Source organism: Bufo bufo, chromosome 4, assembly GCF_905171765.1.
Source record: "Bufo bufo chromosome 4, aBufBuf1.1, whole genome shotgun sequence".
NCBI classification, from domain to species: Eukaryota; Metazoa; Chordata; class Amphibia; order Anura; family Bufonidae; genus Bufo; species Bufo bufo.
The window spans coordinates 572754766-572771009 of record NC_053392.1 but is presented as its reverse complement, the minus strand read 5'-3'; the positions used below and the strand labels follow the sequence as shown (position 1 = coordinate 572771009).

Here is a 16244-nt window from a genome sequence, read left to right as displayed (position 1 = left end):
TGGAAGAATGTAAGATTTGGAAAAAATGCATTAGTTTTACAGAATGCCTTATTACTGTATTATTATATTTTCAGGTCAAACATGGATATTCTAAAAGAGTTTGGGGTACACTGGTGGGAAAGACATTATATTACTTCCGCAGTCAGGAGGAGAAGGTAAGCTGATTTATATAGTAAGACAATGGTCGAGAAGGGTAAGCTTTCATTTAAGCACGTGCAATACATGTGCGATTGTCAATTCAGAAAGATGAGCAAAAATTGCAATACTGTGAGGGTTTGTTTTTTTATTCTTTAATGGGATCCCTATGCTTTATATATAATATGATAACTGTATTCTGCGGGTTGATACGATTATGGTGATACCAAATTAATATAGTTTTTTTACTTTTGCATTATAGAATCATATTTTTAAATTAAAAATCTGTTGTATTTTGCGTCGCCATATACTAACATCCGTAACATTTTTATTTTTCCATCAAATTATCTGTGTGAGGGTTTATTTTTTTCAAGACGGGCTGTGGTTTTTATTGGCACCATTTTGGGGTACATGACTTCTTGATTGCTGTTTCTTTCTTTTTTTTGCGGAGGAGAGCTGACAAAAACAGCAATTCATTCATTTTTTTAAGGCGTTCACTGTGCAGGATAAGTAAAAATCAGGACGTAGTGATACCAATTATGTCTAGTCTATTAATTTTTATTTTTTTTTACCTATTATAAATGAGTGGATATGGGAAAAAGGGGATTTTTTTACTTGAAATTTATATTTTTTAATGTTTTACTTTTTTTTACTTCCCTTTTTTAACTTCCCACCCAGGGACTTAAAATCTGATTGCAGGTACAATACACTGCAATAGTTATCTATTGCAGTGTATTGTACTGTCAGTTTTACACTTGGCCTGATGACCCTGCCCGTTGTAGCTTAATATTTGAAATTTGCCCCACATAAAACAGTGGGACCAGAGTGTCAAGGGAGTGGCAGGGGCCGGGACATCAGCCCTAAAAAATTTACCAACATTTATGCCTGGAAACAGAAGTAAATGTTGGAGAAAAATATACCCCAGTAAGGGGGTTGGAATAGTTTTTACTATCTGGTGCATGGATTGCTAGAGATGCATCCAATTTATGATGAGGCAAAATATGGTCTATGGCCCGTACACAGATCTACATAGAAATCCACTGAGATCTGAAAGGGCATGGGATTGAGAAGACACAGCCCCCTAATTCTAGTAATCAGTTGGGGGTCTTGGCACTGATCAGCATTTCTGTGCTGTCTCTATGTCAGAGGTTTTTTGACAGTGACTCTTTAAGGACGTTCCACGGTAGAAGCAAAAGACAATTCTCCTGCTCCTCTCACCCATGACTATCAATCTTTGATGAAAATTAAGACTCCTGTGCTCCACTTTGCTATTTAGGTAAATGCTTTATTTCAAAGAGCGGTTTCCAGTCAAAAAAAGTTTTTCGGCATATAGCCTTCTTCAGCATAACTGGTTGAGCCGCATGGATAGAAGAAAAGGCGTAGAGTTGAAGCACCCACAGTGGGCTGCAGATTACTGCAGTGGTATGGGGCTCTATGGCCCTGGTTGACGTGGCCTGAAAGAAAGGGCACCATTTCTTTCAGGCCACTGCCTTATTCTATTGCACGCCAACCAGGTCCATAGAGCCCCATACCACTGTAGCAATCTGCAACCCACTGTGGGTGCTTCAACTCTACGCTTTTTCTTCTATCCATGCGGCTCAACCAGTTATGCTGAAGATGGCTATATGCCGAAAAAAGTTTTTTTTTTACTGGAAACCGCTCTTTGAAATAAAGCATTTACCTAAATAGCAAAGTGGAGTACAGGAGTCTGAATTTTCATTATTACTTGGTCTGGGAACCATCTCCTGTTGCCCACACACTCAATCAATTGGAGTACCATCCAACTTTACATCATTATAAATCTTTGATGATATTGTTTTTGTCTTTTACTTTTTTCATGTAGTTTCCCCTGGGACAGATTAAGCTCTGGGAAGCAAAAGTAGAGGAAGTAGATCGGTCCTGTGACTCTGATGAGGACTACGAAACCAGTGGACGCAGTCTGTTATCCACACATTACACCATCGTCATCCACCCCAAAGAACAGGATCCCACATATATCCTCATTGGATCCAAACACGAAAAAGTAAGTATGACTCTCGGGTACATTGTGGAGATAGCTGGACGCTGTCCTGTGATTGATGGGATGATCCTGAAACAGGGAATGTGTTTACCAATAGATAGATATAGGATAGATATTAAACACTGGAGATAGATATTAGATAGATAGATAGATAGATATATGATAGATATTACAGACAAAGACCTCATTGTTCATGGCTGAAACATTGCAGGAAAGGGTAAATAAAGGGGGTCCACTTCTCTTACCACTTATTTTATTAGATAGATAGATAGTAAATAGATAGATATGAGATGGGTAGATAGGTGGATAAGTGGATGGATGGATAGATAGATTCAGACACTAGTGATTATGTCCACCTCTTTGGTATTGTGTTATACATTTTATGATGGACATCAGTGGCTAGGAATATTTTCCTATATTTTTCATGTATTTGCATCATTTAGACATGCAGTGTATAGAACACTAATATTGCGGGTGTTTTCTAGGATACGTGGCATTACCATTTAACCATGGCAGCCGGAGTGACAGGAGCTACTGTGGGGACAGAGTTTGAGCAGTTGGTTTGCAAACTATTGAGCCTGGATGGAGAATCATGTAAGTAATGTGATTTACCAAATTACAGGAGGCTCCTTGGTTTCAAATCCTCATCTTTTGGCCAAAGTGGAGAGCAGTGACAAGGAGCGCCTCTCACTCTGGAGGACCGGTCCTGTCCTGCGTTATACAGACAGCAAATTGATATTACAGATCACTATGTAATTCTTCATCTCTCCTGTGGTGGCGTTGTAGGGAACCTGAACACTTACTGCCCGGTTTTCCCACAGATTACAGTCAGTCACTCAGGATGCCAACAGGGGGCACTTATTGTTAAAGGGGTTGTCTCACCATCAAGTGGCATTTATCATGTAGAGAGAAAGTTACTACAAGGCACTTCCTAATGTACTGTGATTCTCCATATTGTCTCCTTTGCTGGCTTGATTCATTTTCCCATAAGATTATACACTGCTCACTTCCATGGATACGACCACCCTGCAATCCATCCAGTGGTGGTCGTGCTTGCACACTATAGGAAAAAGTGCCGGCCTCTCTGGTGGCCGGGACCATGGGAGTGCTTTTTCCTATGGTGTGTAAGCACGGCCACCGCTCCTGGCATACTAGGCCGTGTGATGAACGTGATATCAATGGCCTAGCCCTAGGAAAAGACTGTGGTGCACATGGAGCCCCGTGGTCTCTTCAAGCTGCTGATTGGGGGGTGTTGGGAGTGGACCCCGACTGATTTGAATATTAAACACCTAGAAAATCCCTTTAAATTACCCTTTTACTAAGTAGGAATTGTCTGGAGCAGAAAACCCCTTTAATTTGCAGCGTGGCATTGAAATTGACCAAATGCTATAGAGTTAACATTTTTTTTATTATTATTTAGGCACACAAGTGTGGAGACATCCGACTCTGTGCCACAGCAAGGAAGCCATAACCTCTCCGCTTACCACTTTACCGTCAGAGGCGTTACAGACAGAAGCCATCAAATTATTTAAGGTAAAAGGGCTTAGTTACCCATAGCAACCAATCAGATTCCACCTTTCATTTTCCAAAATAGCTGTGAAAAATGAAAGGTGGAATCCGATTGGTTGCTATGGGCAACTAAGCCAGTTCTCCTTTACACCAGTTTTGATTAATCTCTGCCATGGTGTAGAGCACCAGTTCATAATTCCCTAATGTCTGGTTATGATATCAGTAACATGGGGGTCCTGGGTTTGATTCCAAGGATAATATCTGCATGGAGTTGGTATGTTCTTCCCGTGTCGACATGGGCCATGTTTCCAACCAGACTCCAAAAATCCTAATGTGTGTGTAATTGTGTAAGGGAAATTAGACTAGTGAGCCCCACCGAGGAGAGGGATTGATGCGAGTGCCCGTGGAGCATCTATTCTTATGACTCTCTGTTGTGCCAATTGTTTATTATTCCTACTAGAAGTTTACAAATGATTTTCCAGAAGTCTGCAAAAAAAAGGTCCAGCTGGGTGTTACCAGTTGGGGGGGGGTGGTTTCTGTCCGCAGTCTGACAACATCCAATCAGTGCTGCAAGTGGCACACTGTGCAGGACACACCCCAAACTGGTACCACCCAGATGGACCTTTATTGTAGACTGCTGAAAATTCATTCATAAATCTCTCGCACAACATAGAGTCCTAGGAAATGATGCTTCAGAATTGTTATTACAAAGGGAATGCAAGTAGTTACTAAGGCTACTTTAAAACATGTATCAACAATCCTGTATAGTTCCCAGGATCCAGCATAGCCGGATAGTCGGACCCCTTTGACCAAAATGGGATGCGGCCGGGATCCGGACGCATATCAGCTGGGATTCGGCCGGACAAAAATTCCTGCACGTAATGGTTTTTGTCCGGTCAAATCCCGGCATATGTGCCAGGGAATGTCCATATCCCTTCTGCATTCAATTATAGTCAGTGGGGTCCGGCGGGTACGAGCCACTATGCAGCTATGCCGGATCCAGGAGGACTGCCTATCGGATTTCTTTGACGCATGTGTGAAACTAGCCTACAGCAGACATGAGAGGGGGCAGGTCCTCTTTGAATGATATAATTCTGTCTTCCTGCAGTCGCCACTAGGGGGAGCCCACTGCATTTAGTAATCAACTCAAGGGGGGTCCTTTGAGAGCTCATGGGAGGGGGGTTCATGCTCTAGGAACCACCCGCTTGGGGCCCTCCTGCTACAGCTGTGTACAGATCAGCACCCTAGCGAGGTTAGGAAAGCACCGTATATCATCTAGCTGCTGACTACGGTGCTCCATGGTGCTGATGACCTGAACGCGTTCCCTCTGTCACTGTTATATCCTCTATTAGGGCACATCCTGGTGGGATACAGTACATATGTTGAGCTTTTATACAGTTATATATTTTATATCTTTTAATTCAATTTGATTGGAAAATTGAATTTTTACCAACATTATGTCTTCAGAATGTAATATTTTCCTCCAATTTGAACAGGAAATTTTCACGAAAATAACAAAAATATGTTCCTGTTACTTTTGGCCTAACTTTATGAAATGTCTTCTGTCGTTAAAGCAAATAACAGCTTTTAATATTTTAACCACTTTCAAATGCTGCTGTAGAGTTTTCTGTAAAGGCGTGGGCCACGCGGGTAACATGAGAGCCGCAGACTCTTATGTCATCGGCCCTGCACACCTACAGTGGAAATATGCTGCAGAGAAAACACGAGGAGCAACCAGCTGCAGAAAATCACCCGCACGGACGGAGGAAGGGCTCGGCGGCATCCTGGGAGGTGGAGGGATAAGAAATACCTGCACCTCAACCTGTAATCTGTGCCTGGTGGAGGCTGACACCGGGAAGACATAAGTGCATTCACTTCTCATTGACCCATAGTGTTTGGAATCCACATAATAAGTAGTGCACGCTCTGCCCCCCGCCAAAATCTGAAAATGAGGACTTTTTAAGACATGCAGGATTATTTATTATGACAGGAACATGATTCTACCCTTCCGACCTTGGCAAACCTTTCAAATACATCATCCTATTTCTGTGGGAAATTTGGAAAACTCTAACATTTGACTTCTGTTCACTTTACATTACATTGCATTACATTTGGTTCGAGTTTTTTATTTATTTATTACGGCTCATGGACATATCTGTGACAGGTCAGCTCAGTAACACATGCATACCCGACAGGGGAACGCCCAGATCTCATAGGGCCTCATAGTAAAGCTTGGCATGGGTCCTTTCCCCCAGTGAGATTTCTGCCAAATGTAAGTTGTTGTTTTTTATTAGGTGGAAGAAATTTTTTAATAAAAAAATTCACACTCCCAAAAGGAAAAAGTGGAAAAGGGAGTTGTTAGATAGAAAAAAAAGAAAGGGGGTGGGGGGCGCCAGGAGGAATAAAGATGCAAAAATAACAGACCTGAAATAAAGATTTGGGGGGGTACTATTGCTCCTTGGGGAGAGAGCGCCTTAATCAGCATGAGCAGACTTATAGGCCATACATGGTCCTCTGGAATTCTGGGAAGAAAGGCACTCTCTCCCTAAGGAGAAATAATACCCTCCAAATCCTGACCCAGTTAAGCCAGTACTCTCTGCTCTGCACTGATGAGGGGCAATCACCCCGAAACAGCTGTCTGCAGATGAGGTGCTGGCTTAGTTAATATCCGAGTCATGTCTCAAGGCCTAGTTAAAGGGTCAAACATTGACTTTTAGAATAGCTGCCTTACATCTGGTGGCATCAGAGGCGGAGCTTGTTAAGAGTTCATTTGCATCCCTTTCTTCTCTGAAATAAAGATGGTGCCAGCTCAAGGATGCCATAGCATTAACGCCGATCGCAGACATTTAACCCTTCAGATGCAGTGGTCAATTGTGACCACGATACCTGAGGTAGCTTTCCCTGGAAGCACTGCTCTCCTGTGGCTCTCCCGGGTGGATATCGAGGGAGCTATTGCAATGGCCTTGGTCTCTGAAGAAACCCATGCTATTACAGCTGTAGTTGTTATTGAGGCCTGCAAGTGACAGGGCGCCATAAGAACATAGGGAATCTGCAATACAGTGCAAAGATAATTCATTGCAGTGTAAGGCAGAAGTGATCTGCCCCCTGGCTAAACAAAATTAAAAAAGTTACGGTATATATATAAACTTTACCCATAATAAAAATTTTAAATTAAAAAAATAAACATTGTAGGCATTACATCCCAAAATCCCTGTACTATTAAAATATTAATGTCTTTATGCTTTAAGCTGAATGCCTTAATGAAAAAAAATATATCTAAATAACCAATTCGCCAATTTTTCCTCTCTTCACCTCCCCCAAAAAATTTTATTAAAAAAAATTAAGTCATATACACCCCAAATGGTATAACTGAAAACTACAGATCATACCCCAAAAATGAGCCCTCACACAGCTCCATAGATGTACAGGTAAATATAAAAAAAAGTTATGAATATGGTGATAAAAGGAAGAAATTATTTTATTTTTCAGTATTAAAACACAAGAAAAACTGTACAAATGTGGTATGGCCATAATCGTACTGACTCAGAGAAAGAAGGTAATAGGTCAGTTTTACTGCACAGGGACCCTGTAAAACTAAACCCATAAAAGTGTGGCGGAATCACATTTTCTTCCAATTTCACTCCATTTGGAATGTTTTTTTTTTTGTTTGTTTGTTTTTTTCAGCTTCCCACTACATTGTATGCAATATTGAATGGAGCCATTAGAAAGTACAACTTGTCCAGTAAAAGCATGACCTTGTACAGCTATGTGAACGGAAAAATAATAAAGTTATGGTTTCAGGAAGGTAGGGAGTGGAAAACTAAAACGTAAAAAAAAACGGAGAATGGACCGGAGCTGAAGGGGTTAAAATCCACTTTGTTGGTATTCAAAATATGCTGTGATAAATTCAGGGTGTATCTGCTACATGTGAACAACCTCAATGTATTTACAGTCACACGTGGACCTACCCTGATAGTGAGCGGATGCTGTAAATTCATAGTCTTTTATCATGCAGTTTTCCTAGGTGTCCACTAGAGGGCGGTGGCGTCACGCAGAAGCTTGACCTTATTTCTCTCTAATCTGCGTATAATTTGCGTTTACTTATCGTGATACATCCATACCATTTATTTGCAGTATAACATAATAAGGTGCTGATTTTTTTATTTTTTTTGTACCTATCTCCAGACCTGCCAGCTCTTCCTCAATGCCGCAGTCGATTCCCCCGCCATAGACTATCATGTCTCCCTGGCTCAAAGCGCCCTGCAGGTCTGCCTCACCCATCCTGAGCTCCAGAATGAGATCTACTGCCAGCTTATCAAGCAGACAAGATACAGGCAGCCGCACAACCAGCCCAGTCCTATCCAGGTAAAGTGGGTGAGAAGCAGTATCTAAAATGCAGATCGGTGTGCTTTGGGCCCCCAGAGAAAGGGATTCTGAGGGCCCATCGTCCACCTCTGCAGAACATGTGAACATGTACTATTAATTACATAACAGGTTATATTAATCATAAATTCAAATTTGTGAATTAACCCATAGGACTAGTTTTGATTGTCTCGAAACCAGCTTGAAATGTGGTTTTCTGCTGGACTTTCAGAGCCAATATTATTTCAGTACCTGGGTCCAGTAGGGGATCCGGCAGTACTGTGGTTTCTCAGGCCAGCCCTGTTTTAAGAATTCCCCTCCGCCATACACTTGCATGCTCGGCATGTTTTCTGGGCGGGGAGTACGCCTCTACCAGACTCCTCTCCCAGATTTAATGCAGGGATCAGAAACCTCTGTCACTATTAAAGGGTAGGAAATTAACCCTGTCTTGACCAAACACACTAAGGCTACCTGCACACATTGCGGATTACTATTGTTTTTTCCGCACTTATTTTCGTACAGAAAAAATTCAGCGTAACGGGCGATCACACAACGGCTTTTTAGTGGAATTTTGGTGCGGAAATTTCGGCAAAAACCTGCCTGTGTCCTTCCTGTCTCCCATACGTCTCAGTGGCAGCTTATAGCCGCGGCCGCACTGATAAGGGACATGTCCGTCCTCGGCGCAACCTCAGCTTTAAGCCAACATTTTGCCGTCCTGCACTGTATTCCATTGAGATGTATAGGAGGCAGAAAGGACATGGCCATCGGCAGGTTTTTGGCAAAAGCTCGGCGTGGATGTATGCGCCAAAATTCCGTCGTGTGAACGTTCGCTAATGCAGAACCAAAACATGTGTGAGATTAGACAAATCCCATGCCCTCACTTTGCTTTTTTTCTTCCATGCAGAGATTGAGATATTGACCTGCCGTGTGGTTTTTGGATTCCGAAGCATGTCTATTGCTTGTGCCATTTTTCGTGGAAAACTGCATCAAATCCGCACCAAAAACCGCAAGTAACACATGCAGGTTTTGGTGCAGATTTTATGTGAAAACACAGAAATCCGCAAGGATATCTATGCAGAGTTTCTGTAAACCGCCCCCATTGTGCAGGTACCTAAGTGCACCTCAGTGTCACATATCTGATAGGTCTGTGTGTATTTTCACAGGGGTGGCAGCTCCTGGCCTTGTGTGTCGGCCTCTTCCTCCCTCAGCATCCATACATCTGGCTCTTGAAACTTTTCCTGAAGAAGAATGCGGATGTCAGGTATTCCACAGTAAAAACTCCATTGGGCTCATCTTCCTGACCAGCAGGGCACACGTCCCCCAGGCTGATCATTAGGGTCACATCTGGTAATGTTACGGGACCTCTTTACAGGGAAAGTGAAGCCTGCTCGCCAGGGACTTGGATAATAGTAGACTAGACGTTACAATAACAGCCGCTAGAACAGTAGTGCATAAACATTAGTAGGAACAGTCTATATTAAATGGCAAGGGAACTTGACCACACTGACTGGTGGCTGTGGCTGGTGGCCGAGACTGGTGGCTGTGGCTGAGACTGCTGGCACTCACTGGTGGCTGAGGCTGGTGGCTGTGACTGGTGGCTGAGATTGCTGGCTGCGGCTGGTGGCTGAGACTGCTGGCACTGACTGGTGGCGGTGGCTGAGACTGCTGGCACTGACTGGTGGCTGAGACTGGTGGCTATGGCTGGTGGCCGAGACTGGCGGCTGTGGCTGAGACTGCTGGCACTGACTGGTGGCTGTGGCTGAGACTGATGGCACTGACTGATGGCGGTGGCTGAGACTGCTGGCACTGACTGGTGGCTGAGACTGGTGGCTGTGGCTAAGACTGCTGGCACTGACTGGTGGCTGTGGCTGAGACTGCTGGCACTGACTGGTGGCTGGTGGCTGAGATTGCTGGCTGCGGCTGGTGGCTGAGACTGCTGGCACTGGCTGCGGCTGGTGGCTGAGACTGCTGGCACTGACTGGTGGCGGTGGCTGAGACTGCTGGCACTGACTGGTGGCTGCGGCTGAGACTGCTGGCACTGACTGGTGGCTATGGCGGGGACTGCTGGCTGCAGCTTGTGGCTGAGACTGCTGGCACTGAGTGCTGGCTGTAGCTGAGAATTCTGGCACTGACTGGTGGCTGAGTCTGGTGTCTGTGGCTAGTGACACTGACTGATTGTTGAGATGGCTGGCACTGACTGGTGGCTGACACTGCTGGCACTATGACTGGTGGCTGTGGCTGTACGACTGGCACTGACTGCTGGTGCTGAGACTGCTGGTAGAGACTGGTAGGTCAGACTGCTGACAGGGGCTCCTCTCTATATGACTGATAGTGCTGTGACTGACAAACAGAAATGGCAGCTGGGACTAATGAACAGAAATGGTGGCGCTCCGACCTGCTTGCCAGCGCGCAGGTGTGGGTGCAGCAGGCGGCATGTGGAGCTCCGTGTCCTAATTGGTCCTAATTGGTCGGCGCGCTGGTGTGAACGGTTCTGGCACAGTTCTTATTATTTGTATTTTTACAATGTACACCTGACAGAGTAGATAATGTGATATTTTTATAGAGCAGGTCGTAACGATGCGCCGATACCTAATAAGTCTATTTTTTTAATTTTATTTAAGATTTACACTATAAAAAATATTTGGAAAAAAATCATGTTTTTGTGTTTTCATTTTCTGAAAGCCTTATTTTTTTTTGTTTTTTTGAGCTATTGTCTTAGTTACGATCTCATGCTGGAAGAGATGATAGTTTGATCGGTACCATTTTGGGGCACATATGAATTTTTGATCGCTTGGTATTACACTTTTTGTGATGTAAGGTGATAAAAAATGGCTTTTTTGGCACATATTTTATTTTTTTATGGTGTTCACCAGATTGGTTGGATCACATACTATTTTTATAGAGCAGGTTGTTACGGACACAGTGATGCCTAATATGTGCATTTTTGAAAAATAAATCATGTTTTTGTGTTTCCATTTTCTGAAAGCCATATTTTTTTAATTTTGGGCGATTGTCTTAGGTAGGATCTCATTTTTTGCGGATTGAGATGACGGTTTGATTGGTACGATTATGGGGCACATATGACTTTTTGATTGCTTGGTATTACACTTTTTGTGATGTAAGGTAATAAAAAATATATATTTTTTTGCCACATATTTTTTTTCTTTTTTTATGGTGTTCCCCAGATGGGTTGGATAACATGCTATTTTTATAAAGCAGGTCATTACGGACATGACAATACCTAATATGTGCATTTTTTTTACTTTATTTTATTCAATAAAAGCATGTCTCCATCTTCTGAAAGCCATATTTTTTTATTTTTTGGACAATTGGCTTATGAAGGGGCTAATTTTTTGTGGGATGAGGTCACGGTTTGATTGATGCTAATTTTGGATACATATGACTTTTTTGATCACTTTTTATACAATTTTTTGGGAAGTGCGGTGGGCAAAATTGCAATTCCATCATAGTTTTTATTTATTTTTTATGGTGTTCACCATGCAGTAAAGGTAAAATGATCATTTTATAGAGCAGGTCCTTACGGACGTGGCGATACCAAACCTGTTTAGTGTTTTTTATTTTTTACATTTTTAACCAATTATATGTGTATATAGAAAGGTTTTTGTTTTGTTTTTTACTTTTTTTCACTTTTTAAAAAAAATTTTGGACCTAGACCCACTTGGCGGCCATTTTGGCGGCTCGGATGCGGACCCATTTATTTCAATGGGGCCGCAAAAGATGCGGACAGCACTCTGTGTGCTGTCCGCATCTGTTGCTCCGTTCCATGGCCCCGCAAAAAAAATATAACATGTCCTATTCTTGTCCACGCTTTGCGAACAAGAATAGGCAGTTATATTAAAGGCTGTCCGTGCCGTTCCGCAAATTGCAAATTGCGAAACGCGCACGGATGCCATCCGTGTTTTGCGGACCGCAAAACACACCGCGGTCGTGTGCATGTAGCCTTAGCCCCCTTAGGGGCTAGAACCCTTGTCCTATTCACTGTAATAGAGCTCTATTAGGGTGAATGGGACTTTACACTGTCCCTGCTGCCCTGTGCTTTGTGCACACGGCAGCAGGGAGCTTACCATGGCAGCCAGGGCTTCAGTAGCGTCCTGGCTGCCATGGGACCCGATCAGAGCCCCAGCATTACACTGCTAGGGCTCCCATCAGAAGCTGCCACTGCACCATTGGGTGAGGAGGGGAGGGGACCCTGGGGCCACTGCAACCAATGATTTAATACTGTGGGGACGGCATTAATATAATACTGAGAAGAGGGGGAGTAGAAGGGAGGGACTGTGGCCACTGTGTGAATACAGTTAATGCTTGAATACAAACGTAGCCTGCGTGTGCCAGCTATATCCCATACCCGGCCTCTATGACTGTGCGCTGCGATCCACCGCAATTAACCCCTCAGGACCTGAGGGGTTAATTGCGGCGGATTGCAGCGACATAGAGGCGGATCGCACCGACATAAAAGCGACAAAGCTTTTATTATGTAGGATATGGTAGAAGTTGTAGTGTGAAGTATATTGTGGCTACTGAGATATAATCCAGCGCCGCTGCTGAAGGATACTGTATGATATATGATGCGACCCTCATACTTTTTGCCCCTTGTCACAGGAGCGAGGCTGGAAAATACGCTATATACTGCCAGCGCTGTGTAGAAAGAACCCAACAAAATGGAGACCGTGAAGCCAGACCTTCCCGGATGGAAATTCTTTCAATTCTCCTTCGCAATCCATACCACCATTCCTTGCCCTTCAGTATACCTGTGCACTTCATGAATGGCACATACCAGGTGACAGCAATACCATGAGATAGATAGATAGATAGATAGATAGATAGATAGATAGATAATTAGATAGATAAATAAATAAATAGACAGATAATTAATTAGATAGATAGATAGATAGATAGATAGATAATTAGATAGATAAATAAATAAATAGACAGATAATTAGATAGATAGATAGATAAATAGACAGATAATTAATTAGATAGATAGATAGATAGATAGATAGATAGATAGATAGATAGATAGATATGAGATAGATAGATAGATAAATGGACAGATATTAGATAATTAGATAGATAGATATGAGATAGATAGATATTAGATAGATAGATAATTAGCTAGATAAATAAATAAATAAACAGATAATTAGATAGATATATAGATATGAGATAGATAGATAATTAGATAGTTGTCACATATACTTTTGGTTGTCGGTTTCTGGAGCACAAACAGCTGAGATTACAGTATACAGACTATATACAGTTAGGCTCTGTTCACATCGCCACGCTGTTCTGCATCTGTCACACAATGGAATCCAAGTGTTTGACTTTAATACAGTTTTTAACTGAACTTTACTGAAGTCTTAAATTTAGAGCAAACAAGAAAAAGTATTAAAGTAATAACGATTGTAAAGAATAGCTTTGACCCAGGCAGTGATGGTCTCTGTTCAGGAGCAGGCATGGGGAACGGGAGACTCCCTCTCCGACCACACGTGTTCAAAGACCTCACCTGCCGGTTGTCTCTTTATCACAGTCCTTTGCACTGGGGCACTCAGCAATTCCTTTGTACTCCTTAGGCCTCATGCACACGACCGTTCTGTTTTATGCAGTCTGCAAACTGCGGATCTGCAAAAAACGGAAGCCGCCCGTGTGCCTTCCGCAATTTGCTGAACGGAACGGGCAACCTATTGTAGAAATGCTTATTCTTGTCAGCAAAACGGACAAGAATAGGACATGTTCTATTTTTTTTGCGGGGCCACGGAACGGAGCAATGGATGCGGACAGCACTCAGAGTGCTGTCCGCATCTTTTGGGGCCCCATTGAAGTGAATGGGTCTGCATCCGAGCCGCAAAAACGGCGGCTCAGATGCGGACCCAAACAACGGTCGTGTGCATGAGGTCTTACTCTGCAGTCCTCATAGGCCCTATTCTATGTGAGGAGCATCATACCGCAACACACTCCTCTCTTGCTAAAGCTTCTTACTGTCCTCACCCTCCTCCTCTGACCTCCCAGCCCTTCCCCTGTGCTCTAGAACCATCTATTAGACAAGAGACCACACTGCGATCCCTTGTTAGGCCTCATTCACACGTCAGTGTTTTGGTCAATGATTTCCATCAGTGATTTTGATCCAAAACCAGGTGCGGCTCTAAACAAAAAACAGGATCAGATCTTTCCCTTATACCTTATGTCTTTGGAGGCTCCAGTCCTGTTTTTGGCTCACAATCACTGATGTCAATCTCTGACGTCTGAATGAGGCTTTATAGATTTAAAGGGAACCTGTCACCAGTTTTATGGTGTTCTAACTAAGGGCAACATAAATAAGTGACTGATTCTCTTAGCAAAATGCTGGGTCACTTTCTTTAATTGACCCAGTCAATCTGCCAACATCTTGTATTGAAAAGCTCCAGCTCATAATGATGAGTCCTGAATATTCATGAGCTCCTGACTCTCCCCGCCCACCTGCTGCTGATTGACAGTTTTCTATATGAATCAGCAGCAGGTGGGCAGGGGAGTGGCTATAGCTCTGAATAAAAATAACGCTGGACTCAATGACATCACGCTGGACTCAAATCAGCTCATTAGCATGCGGCATGAGGCATCTTTGTGTGTATATTATGAGATAACCATCTGTCACACCAGTAAGTGAATACATCTAAGGCACTTTTTAGTAGTTAATGATTGTATATAATAAGTTAGATTATAATCAAATATCCACATGACAGGTTCCCTTTAAGACTCATTCACATGTCAGTGTTTTCCATCAGAGATTGTGAGCCTAAACCAGGATTGGAGCCTCCACAGAAATAAGGTATAAGGGAAAGATCTGCTCTTGTTCTTTGTTTAGAGCCGCAGCTGGTTTTGGATCAAAATCACTGATGGAAATCACTGACCAAACACTGACTGAGGCATTATAGTGGTGTCCATCATGTCCCGCCGAGGTGTCCATCATTTTGCATGCAGCACTTGCTGTGAAATGTGATGGATTCTGTGACAGAGGCTCCAACCGAGCCACCTATGCTGATGTGAACAGAGCCTTACTACACATGAGGATTGAGGAGCACAGTGAGGTACGCTTGAGGTATTCTGCTAACACCCTTACTGATCATAGGTGGTGGGATTTGATGCATCTACAACAGTAGAAGAATTTCTTTGCACATTGAACCAAGACATAGGTATGAGGAACCCGGCACAGTCTGGATTTGCTTTGTTTACCGATGATCCATCAGGAAAGGAGCTTGAACATTGTCTGCAGGGAAACATCAAGGTGTGTACAACTGAATATTACACAAAGAGTTAGGATTGTGGAGTCCACGATGACAAAAAACTCCAACAGTTCTGCACAAGGTAGTTTCCATCGTACAAGAAAAGTCACATTTCTTACAGGCTATGAACACCTTTGGGGGCAATTTTTTTATAATTGCATTTTACTCATTTTGGGCTAAAAATTGTATTTTCACCTGGTTTAAACATTTTCAGCAGTTTTTGTTCTGCAGAGTTAAAGGGGTTATCCAAACTATAAAACATATCCCCAATGCCGGGGCACCTCATATAGATTATACCCCCCCTCCCCATTGCTCCTGGTCCACACGAGGTTGCCGCTGCATCTGCCAGTTGATTTGCGCGAAGGGGAGATGCAGCTGCGGCTGTGCGGGGACCATGAGTGACGCGGGTGCCAGGGAGCGGGTAATTATAATCCGTATGAGGGGCCCAGGTATTGGGGGGCATGTTTTATGGTTTGGATAACCCCCATATGCCAGGCCCCTCACACTGATTCTACTTACCTGGCTCCTGGTCCCCGCACCTCTGCCGCTGCTTTTACCCGTGAGGGGATGAAAACATCCGGTGCCAATGGCATGCGGTGACGGGGACCAGCCTCCCTAGTGTCACCCACGATACTAGGGAGGCTCATCCCCCGTCACTGCCTGTCATTGGCTGCTAACCCTTACCCCCCTCCCCCCCCTCCCGACACTGGGTGTTTTCATCTGCGCACAGGGAGAAGCAGCTGCAGCGGTGCAGGGACCAGGAGCTGCGCAGGAAGTGGGAAGCCAGGTAAGTAGAATCAGTGTGAGGGGTCCGGGCATATAGGGGAGCATTTGTTAAGTTTCAGTAGAGTATCTTGCTTTCAGTTTCACACTGAACCATCAGGTTGCTGCTCTGAAGGATGGAGTAGCCCTTATCTCTGAACTCCTGACACCCCACTTTT

The 16244-nt window shown here is 43.5% G+C and overlaps 1 protein-coding gene across 2 annotated transcripts in view; it reads left to right on the top strand.

The window, feature by feature from the left end:
• PLEKHH2 (pleckstrin homology, MyTH4 and FERM domain containing H2) overlaps positions 1-16244 on the top strand; it is a 165360-nt gene that overhangs the window by 137895 nt on the left and 11221 nt on the right. For both annotated transcript variants that reach the window (XM_040430337.1, XM_040430338.1), the window contains exons 16-23: positions 75-155; positions 1979-2158; positions 2641-2749; positions 3576-3688; positions 7850-8029; positions 9190-9287; positions 12647-12824; positions 15150-15305. In XM_040430337.1, coding sequence (XP_040286271.1) covers positions 75-155; positions 1979-2158; positions 2641-2749; positions 3576-3688; positions 7850-8029; positions 9190-9287; positions 12647-12824; positions 15150-15305 — 1095 coding nt within the window. The remainder of the gene's footprint in view (positions 1-74; positions 156-1978; positions 2159-2640; positions 2750-3575; positions 3689-7849; positions 8030-9189; positions 9288-12646; positions 12825-15149; positions 15306-16244) is intronic.